This window comes from Chroicocephalus ridibundus, chromosome 5 (assembly GCF_963924245.1).
Source record: "Chroicocephalus ridibundus chromosome 5, bChrRid1.1, whole genome shotgun sequence".
Taxonomy (NCBI): Eukaryota; Metazoa; Chordata; class Aves; order Charadriiformes; family Laridae; genus Chroicocephalus; species Chroicocephalus ridibundus.
In genome coordinates, this window is record NC_086288.1 from 12,744,290 (window position 1) to 12,764,522 (window position 20,233).

Genomic DNA, 20,233 nt, shown 5'->3' on the forward strand with positions numbered 1-20,233 from the left:
TTTTTTCCTCCTTCAAATGAACACTTTGTGTGTAGGGTATGTGCATATCTTTTTTGTAACCTCAATTTGATAAGCTGAGTTTGCCTTATTTATAGTATCAAGGAGATCAGGAGTTTGTTTGCCCTGTTGGGATTCCCTTTGTGCAATACATTTGGAATCTGTTAAGCGCATGATTGCATTTGTCGTTTGGACGCTTGTACCTCTTCCCTTCCTTCTCTACTATCCATGTGTAATGTTGCTATCAGATGGTATTGTGGTTTCTTTGGGTGATTTTTTTCCTTTCGTTGTCATATTGAAGGTTTTGCATTTGAACCTTGCTATTTGCCATGTATCTTTGACATTCTGTGCTTATGTAATATTCTAACATTCTACCGAACTCAGGTTGTGTATAAAACCGAAGTTTATTCAGAATATTTAAATTACTTTAGAGCTATAATTGTCTATTCATTTACATTCTTAGGGAGTATTTTGAAATGCTATATTAGACTAAACTATTTTAATTTTTCTTTTCATGTTCTTTGAACTACGCAAAGTTCCATGACTGTCAAAATCATTATCACAGGTTCACAGCCTAGAAGCAAAAGCTGTTTTTCCTTTGCTTGTTAAATATTACAGCTTTCTGTAGCTAGTGAAATGACTACTACACTTCTTGTTTTAGGTGGGTGTTGTCTAAAACCAAGAAAGAAGACACAGATGATAACATTGCTAAATATGATGGTAAGTGGGTTTTGGTTTTAATGGTTACTTCCACTCTATAGTTTCTGATGTTCTGTTGTTCTTTGGGAAATAACTACCCCTTACACTGAACTGGACTTTGAAAACCTAGATGACATAAGTCAAAAATATGTTAGTTTGTATAATGACTGTTGCCCTGAAACTGAGATGTGAAATGTTGCTCATTGGGTTACTTAGCATGAAGTTATTTTTTTTTTATCTTCCCAACAATCTATTGGAATGAAGGATACTAGAGTACCCTCTGGCATCTGAATATTCAGTATTGATTATTTATGACTAGTGCTTCTTGAGAACTACCTTCTCTGAAATCACATCAGAGAGGTTTACCAGTTCAATATCGGTAGTTAAACACATTTTTAAAGCAATAAGTTCCATGTTGCTGCATCTGTCCTACCGATTCATGGGCTGATCTCCCAGACTAGCTTCTGAAACAAAAAAGTTGAGCTGAATGATGTTCTTCTTTAAAATACTTTTTCAGATTGTCTGTGCTTGAATGTAGGGTTCTCCAGTGGTTCTTGTATAGTTTATTCTACAGTAGTCTAAAAAAAAAAATTGGAAAATAATAATGAAAAAGTTGGTTTGATGGTTTTTATCATTGGGGTTTGCACTTGACTTATAAATTCCTAGGCTGGAATTGCCTGCCTGGATGTAATTTTAAATTGTTGACAGATATGTGATCTGTAGCAGTAATTTTGTAACCTCAATTTATTTCACTCAGGAGAAAGTGAGGAGAACAGAAAATGTTTCTCCTGCAAAAGAAAAGTATTTGCTACTGCTCTTATGTCAAATGAAAACAATGTTAATAGAAAGTGGTAAGCATAGTAACTTGTAGGACTTTGGTGTTCACAACAGTACAGAACAGATGTTTTTAGGTTTAGCAGTTACCAGAAATAACTGGTAAAAATAAAGAAGTTGCAGAGGAGATATCCATACAGACGAGATGTTTAGAAGAACTGACATCTCTCTGATTACTTAGCCTCATATTAAGTAGAAATTGTCTCTAATGTCAAAACAGTTATGTTTGCTTACAGACACCCAGGCAATTCAACATTTAACAAAGTCTGTAGTGAAATTTCCAATTTAATTTTTTTGTGTGTCTTGTTGTTTTGACTGACGTTATTCCTTGGTCTTAGTTTCCAGGAAGGAACACTATTGAAGATGAGGGAATTTTCCTACCTCCTGTTTAGCAGACTAGAAGAAACTTGTATGTTGACATACATATCTGCCCTTTCTTAATGACCTTTCACAAATCACATTTCAGTTAAATAAAAGTAAATAGCTGTTTCATTTGGATTTCAGTTTGCGTCTTCTCTAAAATACATGCTGAAGAACTCATTGTTTTCTTCCTTTTGTATGTGTTGACACAGACTTTTTTTCAACATTACAGTGAATTGTAAAAGTAGTCTTTCTAAAGTGTTCATTCCTGGAAAAAAAATCAGTGAATCTTGTGCTGCTAATCTCTGAGAAAATATAACTGCCCTTTTAGAAATCTTGTTCTTTGGATTTTGCCCACATGTGTAATCAACGGTATTTTTTCCAAACGCGGAGAATTTACAATTATATAATCTATAATTTTTAAAGCTGTAGGCTTGTCTTTAAGATCAAATCTGATAATTCTTGTAAAGACTTTGGGAGGGGCAGGGGGAAGCTTCATCTCCCACGTGATTAGATTTGACCTGAAAGATTCTCATTCTGTACAAGCAGGAGGGGAAGAACCATGCAGGTATCTAGCTTACGCAGTGCCTTGAGACTAATGTTTTTTATGTGGTGAAGGTAGGAACAAATCTAAAATCTGGAGAAATACTTTGTTCCTCTAGGCACTGTGGGATACCACAAGCTAAAGACACAGATCTACAATATTAAGGTTTTCTTGGAGATTCCTGTAATATTGGAGAAGAGCAAGGAATAACGTGTGCTTTACACATGTGCTGTCTTTCAAATATCGAAAGCTAGCATTATCTTAATTAGCTAGAACAAATACCTTTTTGTTGAAATGGGAAACTGGGCTTTTCTATATAGAGCTATGCATACCCAAAGAGTAGGCATCTCTTTAACTATCTGCCGATTTCTTAAGGCTGAATTGGATTTTTACAATAAAATTCATTAAATATGAACCAGAGCATTGAAACAGTCTCTATAGTAGCAATGGAAGCTTTAGGCTTGAATAAAATATCTAAAATGTATTGATTCTCGCATACAATATTGCAATTAAACAGAAATCCATATTCACACATGCTACAGGTTTGTGCAATAAACTTAATTAAGTTTTGTGATGTAAAAACATTTTTTTATTACATGTGTACATTTTCCTATTCAATTTCACTGGTTTAGGGTGGATTATGGTAAGGATGGGATTCTTTCCTACTTTGGAGTCCATGGCTACTACTATTTCCTACTTTTGAGTCCATAAAACTCAAACTTTGATAATTTTCTTTCTTTTGGCTATAACAGTTATGAAACTGGGATTTTTACTGCTGTAGAAACAGTTACTTGGGGAAGGAAAAAAGAAATAGCTTGTCACTTCTTGTTGTTACAATTACTTGCACTCTTTTTCCCTAAGGTTTCTTTCCTTCTTGCTGTCTGAGCCAGGACATTGGGTTAGATGGATCATTGGCATGACACAGTTTTTATTTTACCATGTAACTGTGGAGCTGGAATTCTAGTGGTTTCTAATTCTTGAGAAGTGCTGGTTAAAAGATTCTGTCACTGATTTAATAGAAAGATGTGTGCAGCAAATTTGTGTAGCATGAATTTTATTTTATTTTATTTTGTATTTGAGTGCTGTAGAGTAGTTAGTTCAGGGAAGTGCAAGCTGGACTTGAGTAATGTTTTGCATCCACGGTAGAATTACCAGTAATGAATTGGATGATTATTGTTTAACTTCTTTGCATCATATGTCAAGATTTCTTCCCTGCTTTGGCACCTAGTCCTTATTGGCTGTTAACTCTTTGCTTTCAACAAGGCTATGATTTCTTTACTTCAGCCTACGTTTTTTTTCAAAGACTCTGTCTGTGTGTTTTAGGAAGATGGGAAGTAGAAGAGCTGAAAGAAAACACAGTGCCTGGAGACAGAGGATTAGTGTTAAAATCGGTGGCAAAGCATCATGCAATATCAGCTATGCTAACAAAAGCATTTATTTTTGATAATAAACCTTTGATTGTTCAGTAAGTAATCCCTCAGATTTTTTACTTACTATTTATTATTAGTAAAATCTTTAAGTCGGGAAAGTAATGTGAATCCCTGTAGAAAGATACTGACTTCCACATAGCGTTGACCTATCATATCCAGAGTTATCAAAACTGTAAGTATGAATGATTTAATAATCAAGTAAGATTGTAGTATGAGTGTTAAAAAGTGATATTTAAACTCATGTGAAATATTTTTGGACAGAAATGTGATATTTTACAAGATTGCTGAAAAAGCTAATTAATTTTCAGTCTTACTCTAAAAGAGCTAAATCGTATGTAGTTTGAGTACAGTGTTTTTCCACTTACAGAATACTTCTGTATAGCTTCGTAAAACCAACTTGAATCTTGAATGTACTATAGCAACATTAGTGATGAGGTGCACTGTGGCAATTTGGCTACTTTTCTCTGATATTCAGATTTGCTTTGTTGTACTTAACAGACATATCCAGATAAATCCTCTGGCTGAATTCAGCCTGTCATATGGGCAGTTTCAGAGACAGCACAAACTTTTTAGAATTCTTGGCCAGTTGTGCTTCACTTTGATGTTTGCACGTTGGTCGATACCACCTTGAAACTTTTCTTACTGGCGATACCAACTGTAGCAATTGCTACCATGGAGTTTTTTGACTGACATCACTGCTATATTAGCTTGTGTGGAAATCAAAACCTTTTTGTTCATGTACAAGTGTTTTGACAGTAGTGACTAATACACAGCCGTAATGTAGTCATAATTAGAACTGCAGATAAAACTTAATTTGTATTTGTCTGATACTTGGAATGTTTTTTTTTAACTTGTTCGTTGTCCAGATATGAAGTGAATTTTCAAGAAGGCATTGACTGTGGTGGTGCATATATTAAACTTCTCTCTAGTAGTGATGACTTAAATCTGGTATGTCCTCTTACTTAACTATTGCTATTGGTTGTTCATTTGAGGAACGCATAATTGTTCATGTGAAATGTCAATAAGCAATTAATTCCTAATGCATCCTAAATTCTTAAAATATTCCTAAATGTTTAAACAGAAGATTGGGCAAGAGAATAATATGCATATAGTTGATTATATATACACAAAACCTTTGGAGTTATTCTTCTTATAATTTCCATTTATTTTAATAAAACTTATAGGTAGTCCAAAACTTAAAGTAAACTACTAAGATCTGTATTGACACAAGAAATCTCCAAATAGGAATTTCAGAAGGTTAGAATGACCAGTTTGTTGTGATAAATATACTCCTCTTAGCTCTGCACGAGTGATGTCCTATATCCAGGACAAAGGACTCTTGTATCTGTTTAGTCTGACGTTCCGCAATAATAGAAGCCATAGAATCTCAATGTCTAACTTGTGGAACACGGTTGGGTTTTCTTACTACATGGCGTCTTAGAAAGGGCTGTGACTTGGATTTAAAAACTGAAAGTGTTGGAGAATCTCTGTTCCCAGGAAAAGGTCTGAATGATCAGGTGTGGGAAAAAAAAGTGCCTTAGTATATTGGACCATTTTGTAGATTGTTTCTCAATATGTTGATGTAAGCTCGTCTGCAAAACTCTTTATTACTATGCCAATGCAATCAGGTATTTCTTGCTTAAAATCCTGTTCTGGCACATGAACTGGTTGTTGCCACTTTTAGTATTTCTGCCAGTACGCTGGGGTGTAGATATAAGCTGTCTAGCCTCTGAGGGAGGTTATTTTAGCAACTTTTTTTTCCTCTATGTTAACAACTGGCAGTGAATTGTGGCCTAGGATCTTGTGCAATTCAAATGTTGTGAAGGGATAAGTGTACTTAAAATTCTGACGTAGGTTGCTGTGGCCACTTAAAGGCTGACTGCTCTAACCGCTACAGCTTTGTGGCGAATTGGTGTTGTTGAGCCCACATTCAGTAGTATAGTGACAAGTTTGCAAGACAATCACAGTTACAACCTGTATAGGCTATAGAATTTGTTGGGTTTGAGATGCATTAGGCTATACTATTTGTTCACCAAGACTTGGTAAGCTAGAAAGGCAAGCTCAGGGAAAAAACAGTAGGGAACAGTCTGGAAAAAAACTTTAATAAGAGTGTGGGCAGAATTCATCATTTCCTCTCTGTGTAAGATTTTTCATCTGTGCTTTTATCCCTGAGAGGTCTGTGATTACTGCTGCCTCTGTGGCCCATGAGGCCATAACCTCGACTTTCAAGTACTGAGGAGAACAGAGGTGAAGTGTGGTGCCCGCTGTATGTGCAAAATGAAGAGGAGATTGCTCAGGACAGGCTCAAGCCATTGCTTGACCTGACCTGCAAACCAGTGGTCAGGAAGAGTCACTTAACAGTGGGACTCTTAATGAGATACAAGGATAATACGTACCTCTGAAAGAGGCAACACACATAAGTTGCTTGTAAGCATTTTTAAGCTGTATTAATAAAAGTTTTAGTGCAACTTCTAATGCTCTTCTTTTTTTCCTAAAGTTTATATGCCAGCGTGTGTTCTATGCTCAAGTAACCTGAGTACCAATAGATAAGTAGTAAAAGTACAGACCGCAGGAAAGGAAGTAGAGGCATGGCATCTTTCATAATGGAAAAATGTGTAAATGATAGTAAAACTGAAAAGTTTTCACATTTTAAAAGAAGGCTTGAGACCAAGATACTCAGCTCAATTACACGTGAAACTGTAATTCTCCAGTATTTGTTACCTTATTAGAAGGTAAAGCAGAAGATGGCAAATGCAAAATCTGCCTGGTTATGGCCTGGCTCACAACTCATTCTGTACTGTTTTTGGAGTTTCACTGTGTGTGATGAGGTGACTTAAAAGAGTCAATGTTCTCTCTGTCTTGTTTTTTAACTTTAAAATTGGACATGTCTCAATGCTGTATATATACTTATTGCTATTAGAATAGTCAGTTAATTATCGTTAATTCTTAGCAGTGACATTTTCCTAAGACTGTTGAATGTTGTAAAAGGGACCAGACTTAAAATACACGTGCTTGTGTAGTGCATAAAGTGAAGATGTTCTACTTTGCATTCAAAATATTTAAAAATACAGACTCATTTCAAACAATACATTTATGTCAGAATATATATTTCATGAAGAAAACTTCTAGGAATCAAATGGACTTCTTCCTTCAAGCACTTGCTTATGAATACAAGGCAGCATGTTACTGGATATTCCAAATACAAAAATCGTATAAATAGTTGAAAGATACTGACATATCTCAAGAGTTTACTGCAACATACTCTGAAGAAGAGTAACAATATTTGGTATTTTCAGGGTTGTTTGTTATTTAATATGGAGCAAGAAGGCTGATGAAATACAGGGTAATAATATCCTGGGGTTTTTTTATCTTTATTGAAAAATGAAATTGATGTGAAGAACAGTAATTAGTTCCCTTCCATCTTTTAGTGTAACGTTTGTAGAAGGTTATAGGTATTTGGGTGTTTTGATTTGTGACAGGCTTTTCCACTTAACATAAAGGTAAGGTCTAAACAAATATATTCATCTTCCCTTGAAGAGGCTTATGTGATCTCTATGGTTAGGCCATTCCCTGAGAACAGAGAGCACTCAGCAACTCAAGAGCACTGTTCAGTTCCTTTCGTCACTTACCCTAGCAGTTTTCAGTTGCTTTTTAGAAAAAGGTAACTATGCTGTATGCCACAGCACCCAGAAAAGAAGTACCCAAAATGACTTTGTGAAATGTACAGCATAACACATGCTCAGCTTTCTTGCTTCTACAGGAATACTTTTTTGACAAAACACCTTATACTATTATGTTTGGACCAGATAAATGTGGAGAAGATTACAAACTGCACTTTATCTTCAGACATAAGAATCCTAAAACTGGAGAATATGATGAAAAGCATGCAAAACGTCCTGATGTAGACCTAAAAAAATTCTATTTGGACAAGAAGACGCATCTATATACTCTTGGTATTGTTAAATTTTTATAAGTTTAAATTGGAAAGGAGTCTGCTTTTATGTTTGTAATAGTCCATTAATTCTGAGAGGTGGTTGCTTAATGATTCGGGCTTAAATGATTTAAGGCCAGCTCTTAAATGATCTAATGACTGAGCTTAATTGCAGGACATAAAAGTGGCTTTGAAATGTTGCTGTTTAATAATAAATTACTGAAAAAAAAACGTATCAGCCCTGGCCAGCCTTTAACATGAGGAATTGATTAATACTTTCAGTACTTACCATGATAAAAATACTTGTTAAGGAAGGTACTAAAAAAAACCCACAACTGTCCAGTATTCTAGGAAGGCATCAGAGTTCACAGGAATTCAGTTAAATCTGCAGCGTGCCGCACACAACTCTCCTCCACATGTGAAGAGTTCTCAGTAACCCCTGCACGTGCAGCATGAACAGATGTGTTACCGCATCCTCTGAAGATGAATGAATATGGGCTGGTTTTCATTCATGTGACATCTCTTTACGTACCAGTGAACGGTATAGCAGAGATGAAAGTTTAATGTCTGTGTTCTTTTTCCCCCCTTTTTCTAATTCCTGGTGAAGAATAAATAATGAGAGAAGAACCGGGTAATCTGTGGCATACTGCAAATCCAGCAAAGTTGACTGCGCTTTTGAACTTCCATTGAATAATAATGGAAGGCACATGCAACTGCTGTGCCATGGGCAAACTTAACTGTTCTTTAAAATAAATTACAGTAGTGTGCCATAGCAAACTTGCACTTTTAGATAATTGGCGTAAGTGAAACAAAAAACTATTCTTGTGGTAAAGGAATGTATGTGTTTCTGTGTTTGAGCTGTTCATTAGAAATTATGATTAAAGATACTTAAGCTCAGATTGCATTTATTCTGTTTGTAACTGTTCAAATAGACTCCGTACAGCTGTGTGATTCTAATGTATTATGTGACTGATAACATAAGTTTAAAAATCAGTTCTTTGTATTGCATTTAAAGTGATATGGGGGATTTAAATTTTGCAGTTATGGATATTTTAATACTGTTGAAGACTTAGGCTGCAAGGGCTTCATTAGATATTATCAAACTGTCAGTGTAAGACTGTTACTCTGGTTTTCATCACTTATTTTTATAAAAGTGGAATAGTATTTATATTGAATTAATAGTCTTTGTGTTGAGTGGACATTTGAATATACTTGTTAAGCACTTATAAATGTGCTTATTGGTTATTACAAATGGATCTGGATACAATGTCTGTTACCAAGTCTGACAGTGCTCAGTTCTTTGCCCCTGGCTTCTCAATTACTCACACTTGCTAAAATACTTAAACGTTTGAAGATAATTTCCTGTGTTCTCAGTCTGGCATTTGAGGGAAATGGCTGTCAGGTTTCAATCAGAGAAAATATTGCTTTGATGATCCTTCAGCTGTGTTACTGACACAGTTCTTGTGTTTCTGTGCTTTCAGATGTGAAACTGTAGTTTGGTAGCAGAGATGCCTTTTGGGGCAGAGGTTTGTCTTTTATTGCCTGTGTTTTAGAATAAATAAATAAAGCAGAATTTTGACCAAGTGCTAAGTTTATGAAAAAATCTCTTACGTTGTGCTTGGATGTGATTCAGCACTTGAATTTGCTAGAGGTTTCATTTTGGGGGGCCCAATACTGGTCATATATCTCCACAGTAGCAACTTTAAAGTTTTGTGTCCAGATCCAGTACCTGGGTGGGGAGTCTGTCTCCTGCTCTGCTAGTGAGGATCCTGTTTGCTGTTATTTGTCTAAGTCTGTGATTATTATATAGATTTTGGTTTAAAGATATTTGTAACATTAATGTTTTCCGTATTTCTTTAATACAAATTTCTTCAATTTAGTGCTAAAACCAGATGATACATTTGAAATGTTAATTGACCAATCGGTTGTCAGTAGAGGAAGTCTTCTTGAGGATATGGTTCCTCCAGTAAACCCTCCCAAAGAAATAGAGGATCCTAGTGAGAAGAAGCCTGAAGATTGGGATGAGAGACCAAAAATATCTGATCCAAATGCTGTTAAACCAGATGACTGGTAAGGAGAACATTTTTATCTGTACGATGCCTTTTACGTGCAGGTTATTAATTTGAAAGATTTAACTGGTTTTATTTTGGTTTTTTGGTAATGACAATTGGGATATGTTTCACTACTAAAAGTGCTAAAGTTTGTAAACATAATTGAGGTGGGTACAAGGATCTGGTCATCTTCTAAGGAAAGAAATAATAGTACTTTTTGATTATATTTTTTTTTTTTTTACCCTTCATGGTTGCAATTAATAACTAACATTACTGTACCTGAAAGATGAGGAAAAAGGTTTTGTGTTTGGTTTGGTTTTTTTTTTCCCCACCATATCGTGTTAATTTATATTCAATGATTTCTACTTCCTTCTGTGTGAACTGCTGTTCATACTGCAATTCTAGAAGAGGAAGGAAAAACTTAATGGGAAGACCTGACTGACACCTGCCAGTTGATGGCAGCAATTTCTGGGCTAAGTAGTACTTTGAAACAATGTAAATATCATAGAATCATAGAATTGTTAGGGTTGGAAGGGACCTTAAAGATCATCTAGTTCCAACCCCCCGGCCATGGGCAGGGACACCTCCCACTAGACCGGGTTGCTCAAAGCCCCTTCCAGCCTGGCCTTGAACACCTCCAGGGATGGGGCATCCACAGCCTCTCTGGGCAACCTGTTCCAGTGTCTCACCACCCTCATGGTGAAGAACTTCTTCCTAACGTCCAGTCTGAATCAACCCATCTCTAGTTTTAATCCATTCCCTCTGGTCCTACCATTACCTGACCTCCTAAAAAGTCCCTCCCCAGCTTTCTTGTAGGCCCCCTTAAGATACTGGTAGGCCGCTGTAAGGTCTCCCTGGAGCCTTCTTTTCTCCAGACTGAACAACCCCAACTCTCTCAGTCTGTCCTCATAGGAGAGGTGCTCCAGCCCTCTGGTCATCCTCGTGGCCCTTCTCTGGACACGTTCCAGCACGTTGATATCTTTCTTGTAGTAGGGGCTCCAGAACTGGACGCAGTACTCCAGGTGGGGTCTCATGAGGGTGGAGTAGAGGGGGAGAATCACCTCCCTCGATCTGCTGGCCACACTTCTCCTGATGCAGCCCAGGATACGATTGGCTTTCTGGGCTGCTAGTGCACACTGACGGCTCATGTTGAGCCTCCCGTCCACCAGCACCCCCAGGTCCTTTTCTTCAGGGCTGCTCTCAAGCCAGTCACTGCCCAGCCTATGTCGGTGCTTGGGATTGCCCCGACCCAGATGGAGGACCTTGCACTTGGTCTTGTTGAGCTTCATGAGGTTGGCATGGGCCCACCTCTCCAGCCTGTCAAGGTCCCTCTGGATGGTATCCCTTCCCTCCAGCGTGTCAGCCGCCCCACACAACTTGGTGTCGTCAGCAAACTTGCTGAGGCTGCACTCTATGCCACTGTCCATGTCGCTGACGAAGGTGTTAAACAAGAGCGGTCCCAGTACTGATCCTTGAGGGACTCCACTTGTCACTGGCCTCCACTTGGACATGGACTCATTGACAGCCACTCTTTGGGTGCGGCTGTCAAGCCAGTTCTTTATCCACTGAATTGTCCATCCATCAAACCCATATTTTGTCAGCTTGGAGACCAGGATGTCGTGCGGGACAGTGTCAAAGGCTTTGCTCAGGTCCAGGTGAATGACGTCAGTTGCTCTCCCCTTGTCTATTGATGTTGTGACCTTCTCATAGAAGGCCACCAGGTTTGTCAGGCCCAACTTGCTCTTGGTGAAGCTGTGTTGATTGTACCCAGTCACCTCTTCGTTATTCTTCTGCCTCAGCAGTGCCTCCAGGAGGATCTGCTCCATAATCTTACCGGGCACGGCGGTGAGACTGACTGGCCTATAGTTCCCTGGTTCCTCCTTCTTTCCCTTTTTGAAAATGGGGATGATGATTCCCCTTTTCCAGTGAGTGGGGACTTCACCAGACTGCCATGACTTCTGGAATATATAATTCAGATATTTATAAACAGATAATTGGATGTCCGATTCTCATGATCGGTGTGTCTAATTGTGTTGTACCTTTGAAAATCATCCCTTTCTTGCCAGTTACATCCCTTTCTTGCCTCTGAACAGAACATTGGTTCAATGTCAGGCTGATGTATTTTTCTAACATAAGTCTCTAATTGAAGGGATGAAGATGAGCCTTCCAAAATAGAAGATCCTGATGCTGTTAAGCCTGAGGGATGGCTTGATGATGAACCACAGTATGTTCCAGACCCTAATGCAAAAAAACCAAAGGACTGGTAAGAACTTGATCAAGTGCAGATTGTGAACATGTCTTGTAGATAAACTTGCCTATTCTCCGTGGCAAATTATGAGTTGTGGATCAGAAGTCAATCCAAATCTCATTGCCTTTTGAGGTAGTAAGTTGGAATGTGTAAGGTATGGCCAAATACTTGTTGGGTTAGGGGTTGCTTTTAGAAAAACATGAACATGTCAATTGCCTTTTGTTTTCTGAAGGTATAAAAAAAATATGAAAGACCCCTTTGAAAATGAATTTGCTACGGTGTTAAACCGTGGAACAATTCAAGTTGATAATTTGAAATCATCATATAACAGTCTCAAAGCGATCTCTAAGCATCTTATGGAGGAGTGTTTCAAGCTGTCTGCAGATGCAGGAATACAGTTGCTGTGGTAGTTATGAACGTGTGGCCTTTAAAAAAAGTAAAATGTAGCATTCCTTGAAAAAAAAAAAAAAAGTGTTTATACTGTTGGCTAAAGTTTTGTGAGTGGGTCAAAATTCTGAGGTTGTTACAGCAAAATGTGTGTGGACCCTAACTTCAGACTGACAGCTAGCGTTCAGACCAGTCCGGTCTCAAATCAGTTGTTTGTAATTTTAATAATATTTTTTTCTGTAGGGATGAAGAAATGGATGGGGAGTGGGAAGCCCCTCAGATCCCTAATCCAAAGTGTGAGACTGCACCTGGCTGTGGACACTGGGTGCGTCCCATGAAGAATAACCCAAAATATAAAGGAAAATGGAAAGCACCTATGATAGATAATCCTAACTATCAGGTAATAGCAATATTGTAGGTCATTGTTAAAAGGTACAGACTTCAACAGAGCAGGCAAATCCAAGTAATAGATTTATCTAGGGTTTTTTCAAGTATATTTATATTTTAGAATGAGTCTGAGTACCCACACTAAACATTTTGAGCTTTTTTTGTATTTAATTTGCTTTTTTTTTTTCTTTATACTGGAAAATAGGCCTCCTGTATTAAAAAGATTTCTCTGTTGAAAGTTGCTTTTTGCAACGATTTACACTGGTATTACTTATTTAATATGGTCTGTAGAATTGTATTCTGAATTATGTTATCATTTAATGAAATATTTCTCTTTTTGTTGGGGGTTTAAGTGTGGGTTTTCTAAATGAACAAATTTTTTTATACCTATATATATACACACACACGCACTGGAAGGGACTGTGTGGATCACAGGATGTAGTTCCCCTGCAGTCTTAGGCCACCAGGCAATAGATGTTTATCTCAGAAGATTCCATCACTGGCCACAAAATATTGACCAGTGCCCTCACAAAAATGTGTATGCTATATTGATGAACAAGAGCCAGAAATATATATTACATAAGGAGAGAATAGAGTAAGAACTAATACCAATGTCTTATTTTCCTGCAGCATTAGGAAATTTGTTTCCTAGACTTACTCTAGGAAGTTTACAGAGACTGTGCTTGGAATCACCAGTATCAGGAAGACCGGAGATGCTTTGTACAGTCAGTTGTTACTGTAACCCTGTATGAACAAAAAGAAAAATTTTAAGAGGTCTGCCCTAAGCCAGAAAACCGAGACCCATCTGCCAAAACTCTGTAGGCTATTTCCAATTCCGTTTTTATGCAGGTTAAACTCTACTGCTTGTCTTTTTAAATAATGCATTTAAAATATTTGGGAAGTTCTAATTATTTTAAAATTTGTTTCACAGTTGTTGGTTTTTTTTTTTTAGTAAGGTGTAGATAACGTGATTACATTTTTGTTCATTAAAAGGGAATCTGGAGCCCTCGGAAAATACCGAACCCAGACTATTTTGAAGATCTTCACCCATTTGAGATGACCACTGTCAGTGCTATTGGTTTAGAACTCTGGTCTATGACGTCCGATATCTACTTTGATAACTTCATTATATGTTCAGAAAAAGAAGTAGCAGATCGATGGGCAGCAGATGGCTGGGGCTTGAAGAAATTAGTAGCAAGTGCTAATGAGGTACAAACTTTACTGTGTTCTTGATAGCCACAAGTAGTGAAGATGATGTGCTGTTGGAAGCATTTTCTGTCAGAATATTAATTTGTCTGCAATTAATAATCTTGTTGAATAACTATGATAGGTTTCTTTATTGTAGTTTTGGCTTTTTACCTTTCCAGATCAAGATCCTCTTGAAATTAAAAGGGCACAACATTTTACTTAAACACCTAGCAAGAAATTGGCTTCACTGTAGTTAATGAATCTTCTGCTGTTCACAGTAATACTAGAAATTCAGTACCTGTCAGCACATGGAAGCTGTTATTTACACTCAAAGACCTCCCTTACTTTATTTTCTTTTCACTTGTGTCTAACTCATTATATATGTTCTTTAGATGTTTCCCTCCCATGAAGAATGGATAAGTAGTCCTGTGTGTTTTCTGTTTAATAATTTTCAGCCTTTGGCTGCTTAGATGTATATTATGCAGCTCTTAAAATAGCACGCGTATGTTTATGGAGCTGCATCTGTTCTTCTGTTTCTCTGTGTGCATCTACATTTTGTCTGTATACTGCATTTGCCCAGCTGCCATGTTTTTTTCTCGTTCTCTTTCCTGTCCTGTGCGATGAACTTGTCCTGACATACGAGGTCATGAGCCCCTCTAGTGGCTGCCTTTACTGACTACAGTTTCTTTCTAAAAGTCCTGTACTTTCTTTTGAGTGGCAAGCGCAGGGCTGCAATTGTGGGGAAAGAAACGATGGGTTGGTGGCAAATGTGGCCCATTCCTGACAGCTGCTGTTTGTCATAGGATGAGCAAGTAGCAACAGCGTATCTGCCCATACAATTAGGAAAGCTACCTCCTTCTAAAACCTTGCCCTCTTCTGAAATGTTTAGTTTTATGTCTGGATCTACATCTATAACTGTACACACAATAGCAAAAAATACTCCCTTGAGACCCCTCACTCCACTCTGCCTCTCAGACTTACTACTTTAGTTGCTGATGTGCTGTTTCCAGAGGTCTGACTGGACCAGGCACTTGCCTACCTACTTCTACTGTTTAAGTCAGAATCGGGCTGGGAGGACAGCTTACTCCCTGAATAATTGTCTGTCAAAGGAGAGAAGATGGTAGTACAGATGGGGCAAGACATTGCTCTTCAGAAGGCTGGCTGCTGCTCTGAGGTTCTTGATGAGCTCTGAGAAGCTTTCAGCTGAGCTAGCGCGGCACGGAGGAAAAATACAGTAGCTGGGAAGGTGTCCTGGTTTGGGGTAGAACAAAACCAACTTTTTTTTCAGTCATTTTACTTTTCTGTTAAGTCTCTTCTGACTGACTGTACTCTCTGAAATTAATTATATGTTTTTCAGACACTGTCTGCTTCTGGCAGTGATAATGTCTGATGCTTATAGTTAATGCCAAGGAATGGCATGCAGAGAGGCTCTTGCTTATGCTTCTTGCTCGAACAGCCAAGGTCAGCTCACTTTGCTGTGTACCAAGTTGGAGGGTCAGAAGTAGAAGAGTGTAGAGGGCTTGCACCTGTGGGGAGGAGCAGACAGGGCAGGTGACCCAAACTTGGCCAACAGGGTATTCCATCCCATCTGCCTCCTGCTCAGTATAAAAGCTGAGGGATCAAAGGGGTCAGCCTCTCTCTTCAGTGGCCGGCATCCGAGGAGGCCTCTGTCTGTCTGCCTTTGGTCCCAATCCCTGTGTTTCTGACTCCAGTTCCCATCTGCTGCTGAGCCCAGTCACTGTGCTGGCCAGTGGTGTGATTGTCATCCTGGGAGCTCGATATTGGTTTTGTATATATTTGTACGTATTTCATTATCTTCTTATTAATATTACTGTCTTTTTATTGTTAATACTTCATTAAAGCTGGTTTAGTTAGTTCTTTTCAACCCATAAGTCTCTCCCTTATTCTCTCTCCCTTCCCTTTCTGGGAAGGGAGAGGGGTTGATAGGAAAAAATGTGTCTTTTGTTTAGTATACAGACCAGCCTAATCTTGACAGAAGGGTGTAAAATGTGAGGTTGCCAAGACTCCAAATGTCACTTTACAACTTTACGCTTTTAGTGGCCAGTCTAGTATGTTTGGAATAACAGGCTTGTTCCTTCTTACTTAGTCCTTGCTATTTATTTGCAATCTATCAAGTTGCTACTTTATTTGTATTGAAATCCAATATTGTTTCAGTCATTAAAAAGCAAAAGTAAAGAAGGGGTTTCTTTGGGCAACATAAAGCTTAATGTATATATACAGTATAGTTTATAAACCTAATGATGTGTTGAGAGGTATGTAAATGCAAAATATCTCTCTTTTTTTTTTTTTTTTTTTTTTTTTTTTTTTAATGTAGCCCGGTATGTTTAGTCAACTGGTGACTGCTGCAGAAGACCACCCATGGCTCTGGGTTCTTTACATCTTGACTTTAGCTCTGCCTGTTGGTCTAGGTGTGTTGTTCTGCTGGCCAGCAAAGGTTAGAGAAATTTCCTATATTTTTATTTGGTTTTATTCTTAATACTTTATTTGAAAACTCTTAATATCTGTGCAACGATACGCACATTTAATGTGCCATTGATATTACTTTACTTGCAGTGGCTGTTGTTTTTAATTCTTAATTTGAGTTTAAATGTAAATTGATTTTTAATTTGTTGTAGAAAACAGATGAAGATATTGACTTCAAAAAAACTGATATATCTAAGCCAATTATGAAGGGAGAACTAAAACAAGAGAGAGAAGAGTTAGATGATGATGAAATAGAATTAGAAGAAGAAAAAGAAAATGAAGATACTGTTGAAGATGGTAAGATGAGCAAGCCAGCTTGCAGTTTGATTAAACATAAAGACCTAAATAGGACTAGTTCATGGATTGCATTACCAATAATTACAACCAGTTACCTTAGAATATGCAAAACCTGCCTTGCTCTGAGTCTTTTTTTCTTTGACAACCTCCAGCGCCTGGCATTCCATGGATATTAGCTCTTCGATAAATACAAGCAGAAAGTAAGGCTTTCCTCACTGTTTTTTCACTTCCAAGAAATTAACGTGCTTCTGACACCCTTTTTATGTTTGTAGACAGTGATGCATATTTTCTCCCTTCTAAATATTCCATATATTGAACACATTTGAATGGTTTAGATGCATGTACCTGAAGTGGTTAAAGTCACATTGTTGTCTCTAATATGTGGCTGGAATAGCTTTAGGTCTTTAACATAAGTCTTTCTGCTTACTTCTCTGTGGGAGGGTTGTACTTTGAACTATGCTGTTGGTCACTGATTTTAATAATTCCTGTTAAAGCCTGAAAATACAGTATACTTGAAATACTGAAGCCTGCTGCTTCCTTTGTGTTGCTTTCTAGCAATGCACTGCATGCCTGCACAGGTCTGTCCTGCTGCCCCAAGGCAGGAATCAATGGTTCTGTAGGTTGAGCTATGCTTCGGCATCCCAGGATAAAATCATCTCGTGTTACTGTGTCAAAGATTACTAGTACTATTCAAGTATGGCTTTGTTCTGTTAGCATTTTCCTGAGTCTATAGTAATGAACAAAAAGCAAACCTCCTAACTTAGAGTGCATATCTTGACTTCCACGAGAAAATCCTTAGCCTCAGACCTCTGCAAGATTCTGCCTCTTAGTTTGCCCTTCCTTGGTAGGAACAAAGTGACAAGTGACTGGCAAGGAAAGTTAGAAACCTAGCAGACATTCATGGGGTGTGTGTTTTGGGGTGTTTGGGGTTTTTTTCCTTAGTGCTGACATCACTTTGTATTACTGACTGAAACTTTGTGGGGTTTGCCTGTCTCTCCACTGTGTTCCATGAGTGGTGGTGGCTTCTGCCTGTATGACTTAAAAATTTATTCAGCATCAGATGTTCCCATGCTAGTACTTACATAATTGAGTATGTTGTTGGCATACATATATACCTAAAAGTGGAAATCAAAACAGCTGGGTCTGTGGCCTTCACAAAATATGCCAAATATAGGGAGTTGGTTACCCTAGAAGGGCAACCCATGTGCTGATCAGAGAGCAGCCTAGAATTCGCAATATTTGGTGCAAACACTGCTCTTTAGTGCAGTGACATGGCCTCAGTAAGAAAGTAGAAACCGCCTGTGTGTTGCTTAGCCTATAGTTTGTCCAGGGAATTTTGGAAAACAAGAAGGTACTTTTTTTTTCCTTCAGGTTTTTTTTCTTTCTTTTTTTTTTCCTTTCCAGTGCCTGAAAGTTCAAAGATCTAACTGATGCCACATCTCATAGAAAGCTTACTGCTATTTGTGAATGTTTTTATCCTAATGTAGTGCAAACTTCGAGTGAGCTGAGGGGAGTACAGTGCTTTTCTGACTAGTTTCCGCATTCCAATAATGCATAAGAAGGGGGTGAGCACAGAGCTGCTTATCCCTCAACCAAAACAGTATGCCAGAAGAATTCCCTGCTGAAAAGAGGAGTTCCCTTGGCATGTAGGTGTCGCCCATGGTGGATGACTGCAATGTTGTAGTTTGCCTAAATTCTGACTTAGCAGATTTGGGATACCCGAGTTGTCCTATTTTGGACTCCGGTCTCAAAATTAATACAGTACGTGGATTTAAAGACTTCCCTAAAGGAAACCAACGTAAGGTTGTCATTTTAGTCGGTCACTTAAAAGTCTGAAGACCACATGTGCCGTTGTGAAAAGAAGCTAGGCTGAAGCTGTTAAAATTGGTTATTAAATCCAACAGTGCTCAATTTATACTAATTCATGAGTCTTTTACTCTCTATCACAGAGTTGGTTTTAGAGGTGACTGTAAACAAGCAGTTCATTCTAAGACTGAAATTGGCTTATTTTCCTTACTAGTGTGTCTGGATATAGTACATTTTTAATATAGTCTTGTTTATAAAGTAAAATTAATTTCTTTTGAAGATGATCGTGAAGGTGGTGAAGATATTGATGATGATGAAGAAGAAAATGAAGTTGCAGTTGAAAGTCAAGAAGAAGGTGATAAGTCAAATAAATCTGGTTCAGAAGATGAGGTAGGTTTGGGGGTGTTTTCCTCTATTTTCTCCTTGCCCTTGTCCAACATTGCACTTCTAAGCCCAGTTACCTACAAGAGCTTTTCTTCTGAGTTATAAAACAAATCATGAAGTGGGGATGTGTTTTTATTTGACTTTGACACCTCAAATGCTCTGTATAGGTTTGTGAAACATGTCTCTTCCTATGTAATTTTGGCTAGAAGGTGATATTTATTGTAAAATACAGATATAGTTTAGAAGTGATCATGCAGGTCTCTAAACATGAAATGTTTTTTTAGGAGTATAACTTTTAACAGTTTATGAAATGATTGCCAGTCTTGAATATTTGGATGCTGCAGTAGATGTCAATCTCTTTTTATGGTGCTACTTAATTGAAGGAACATGTGCTTCTAACTGAATAGCTTTTCAGTAAGACCTAGAAGAACCTTAAGCTTTCAGTTATCTTTTTTTTTAATTACAAAATAAGGTTTTCAGCAAAATGACCATACTGATTTTGAATTCAGCACCTGCAGTTTCATTTTTCTTGTGCAGATTAATCCGGTCACCAGATAATCTATAAATTGTTTTTCAGAAAATGACATTGTAGAATGGAATTTGTGTGTGCTTTTCTTGCTCATCAACTACTCATTATCCATTCATTGAGAAACTCTGCTATGTCTGAAACACTTTAGATCCACCCACAGTATTTCTGTTGGTCATCTTGTGCTTGTCACTCCCTAAATGAGTCCCTTCGCAGAGTAAGGGAGTTGTTTAATGTAATGTTAACTCCTTTTCATATAAAATTTCTCTAGGAAACTGTACCTTGCATGAGGTTGCATTGTTCCAGCTCTGAAATTCTTCATTAATTACACCTTATTCAATACTTCCTCTTGTTCCTCGAAGAAGTTTATTTTTCCTTGTACATCTAACTAGGAATATAGTATCTGATGAACTCCATTAAATACATATGACTTTCTGTGAAAATAATAACAAGATCCAAATGTGTGTATGCCGCTACACAGTATCGCAACAAGGTTATGGCTTGCTCTTCTCTGGGTGTTTTCAGGGTGTAGAAGTTTCTGTCATGGGTTGGCTAGTGACCTACTTGGGAGATGTCATACATACCATGTTCTCACTCAGGTTGTGCCGCATTCTGTGAGCTGGCTCCTTCTGACTGAGGTGCTTACCATTAGACAGTGCAGGAAAGTGAGGAAGCAATGC

At 37.9% G+C, this 20,233-nt stretch overlaps 1 protein-coding gene across 1 annotated transcript in view; it reads left to right on the plus strand.

Annotated features, from left to right (window-relative positions):
* Positions 1–20,233, plus strand: part of CLGN (calmegin) — a 30,319-nt gene that overhangs the window by 9,222 nt on the left and 864 nt on the right. Inside the window, exons 4-14 of the mRNA XM_063336890.1 lie at positions 659–717; positions 3,758–3,899; positions 4,731–4,812; positions 7,625–7,817; positions 9,676–9,865; positions 11,996–12,109; positions 12,725–12,881; positions 13,862–14,077; positions 16,392–16,511; positions 16,693–16,837; positions 18,924–19,033. Of these exons, the coding sequence (XP_063192960.1) occupies positions 659–717; positions 3,758–3,899; positions 4,731–4,812; positions 7,625–7,817; positions 9,676–9,865; positions 11,996–12,109; positions 12,725–12,881; positions 13,862–14,077; positions 16,392–16,511; positions 16,693–16,837; positions 18,924–19,033 (1,528 nt within the window). The remainder of the gene's footprint in view (positions 1–658; positions 718–3,757; positions 3,900–4,730; positions 4,813–7,624; positions 7,818–9,675; positions 9,866–11,995; positions 12,110–12,724; positions 12,882–13,861; positions 14,078–16,391; positions 16,512–16,692; positions 16,838–18,923; positions 19,034–20,233) is intronic.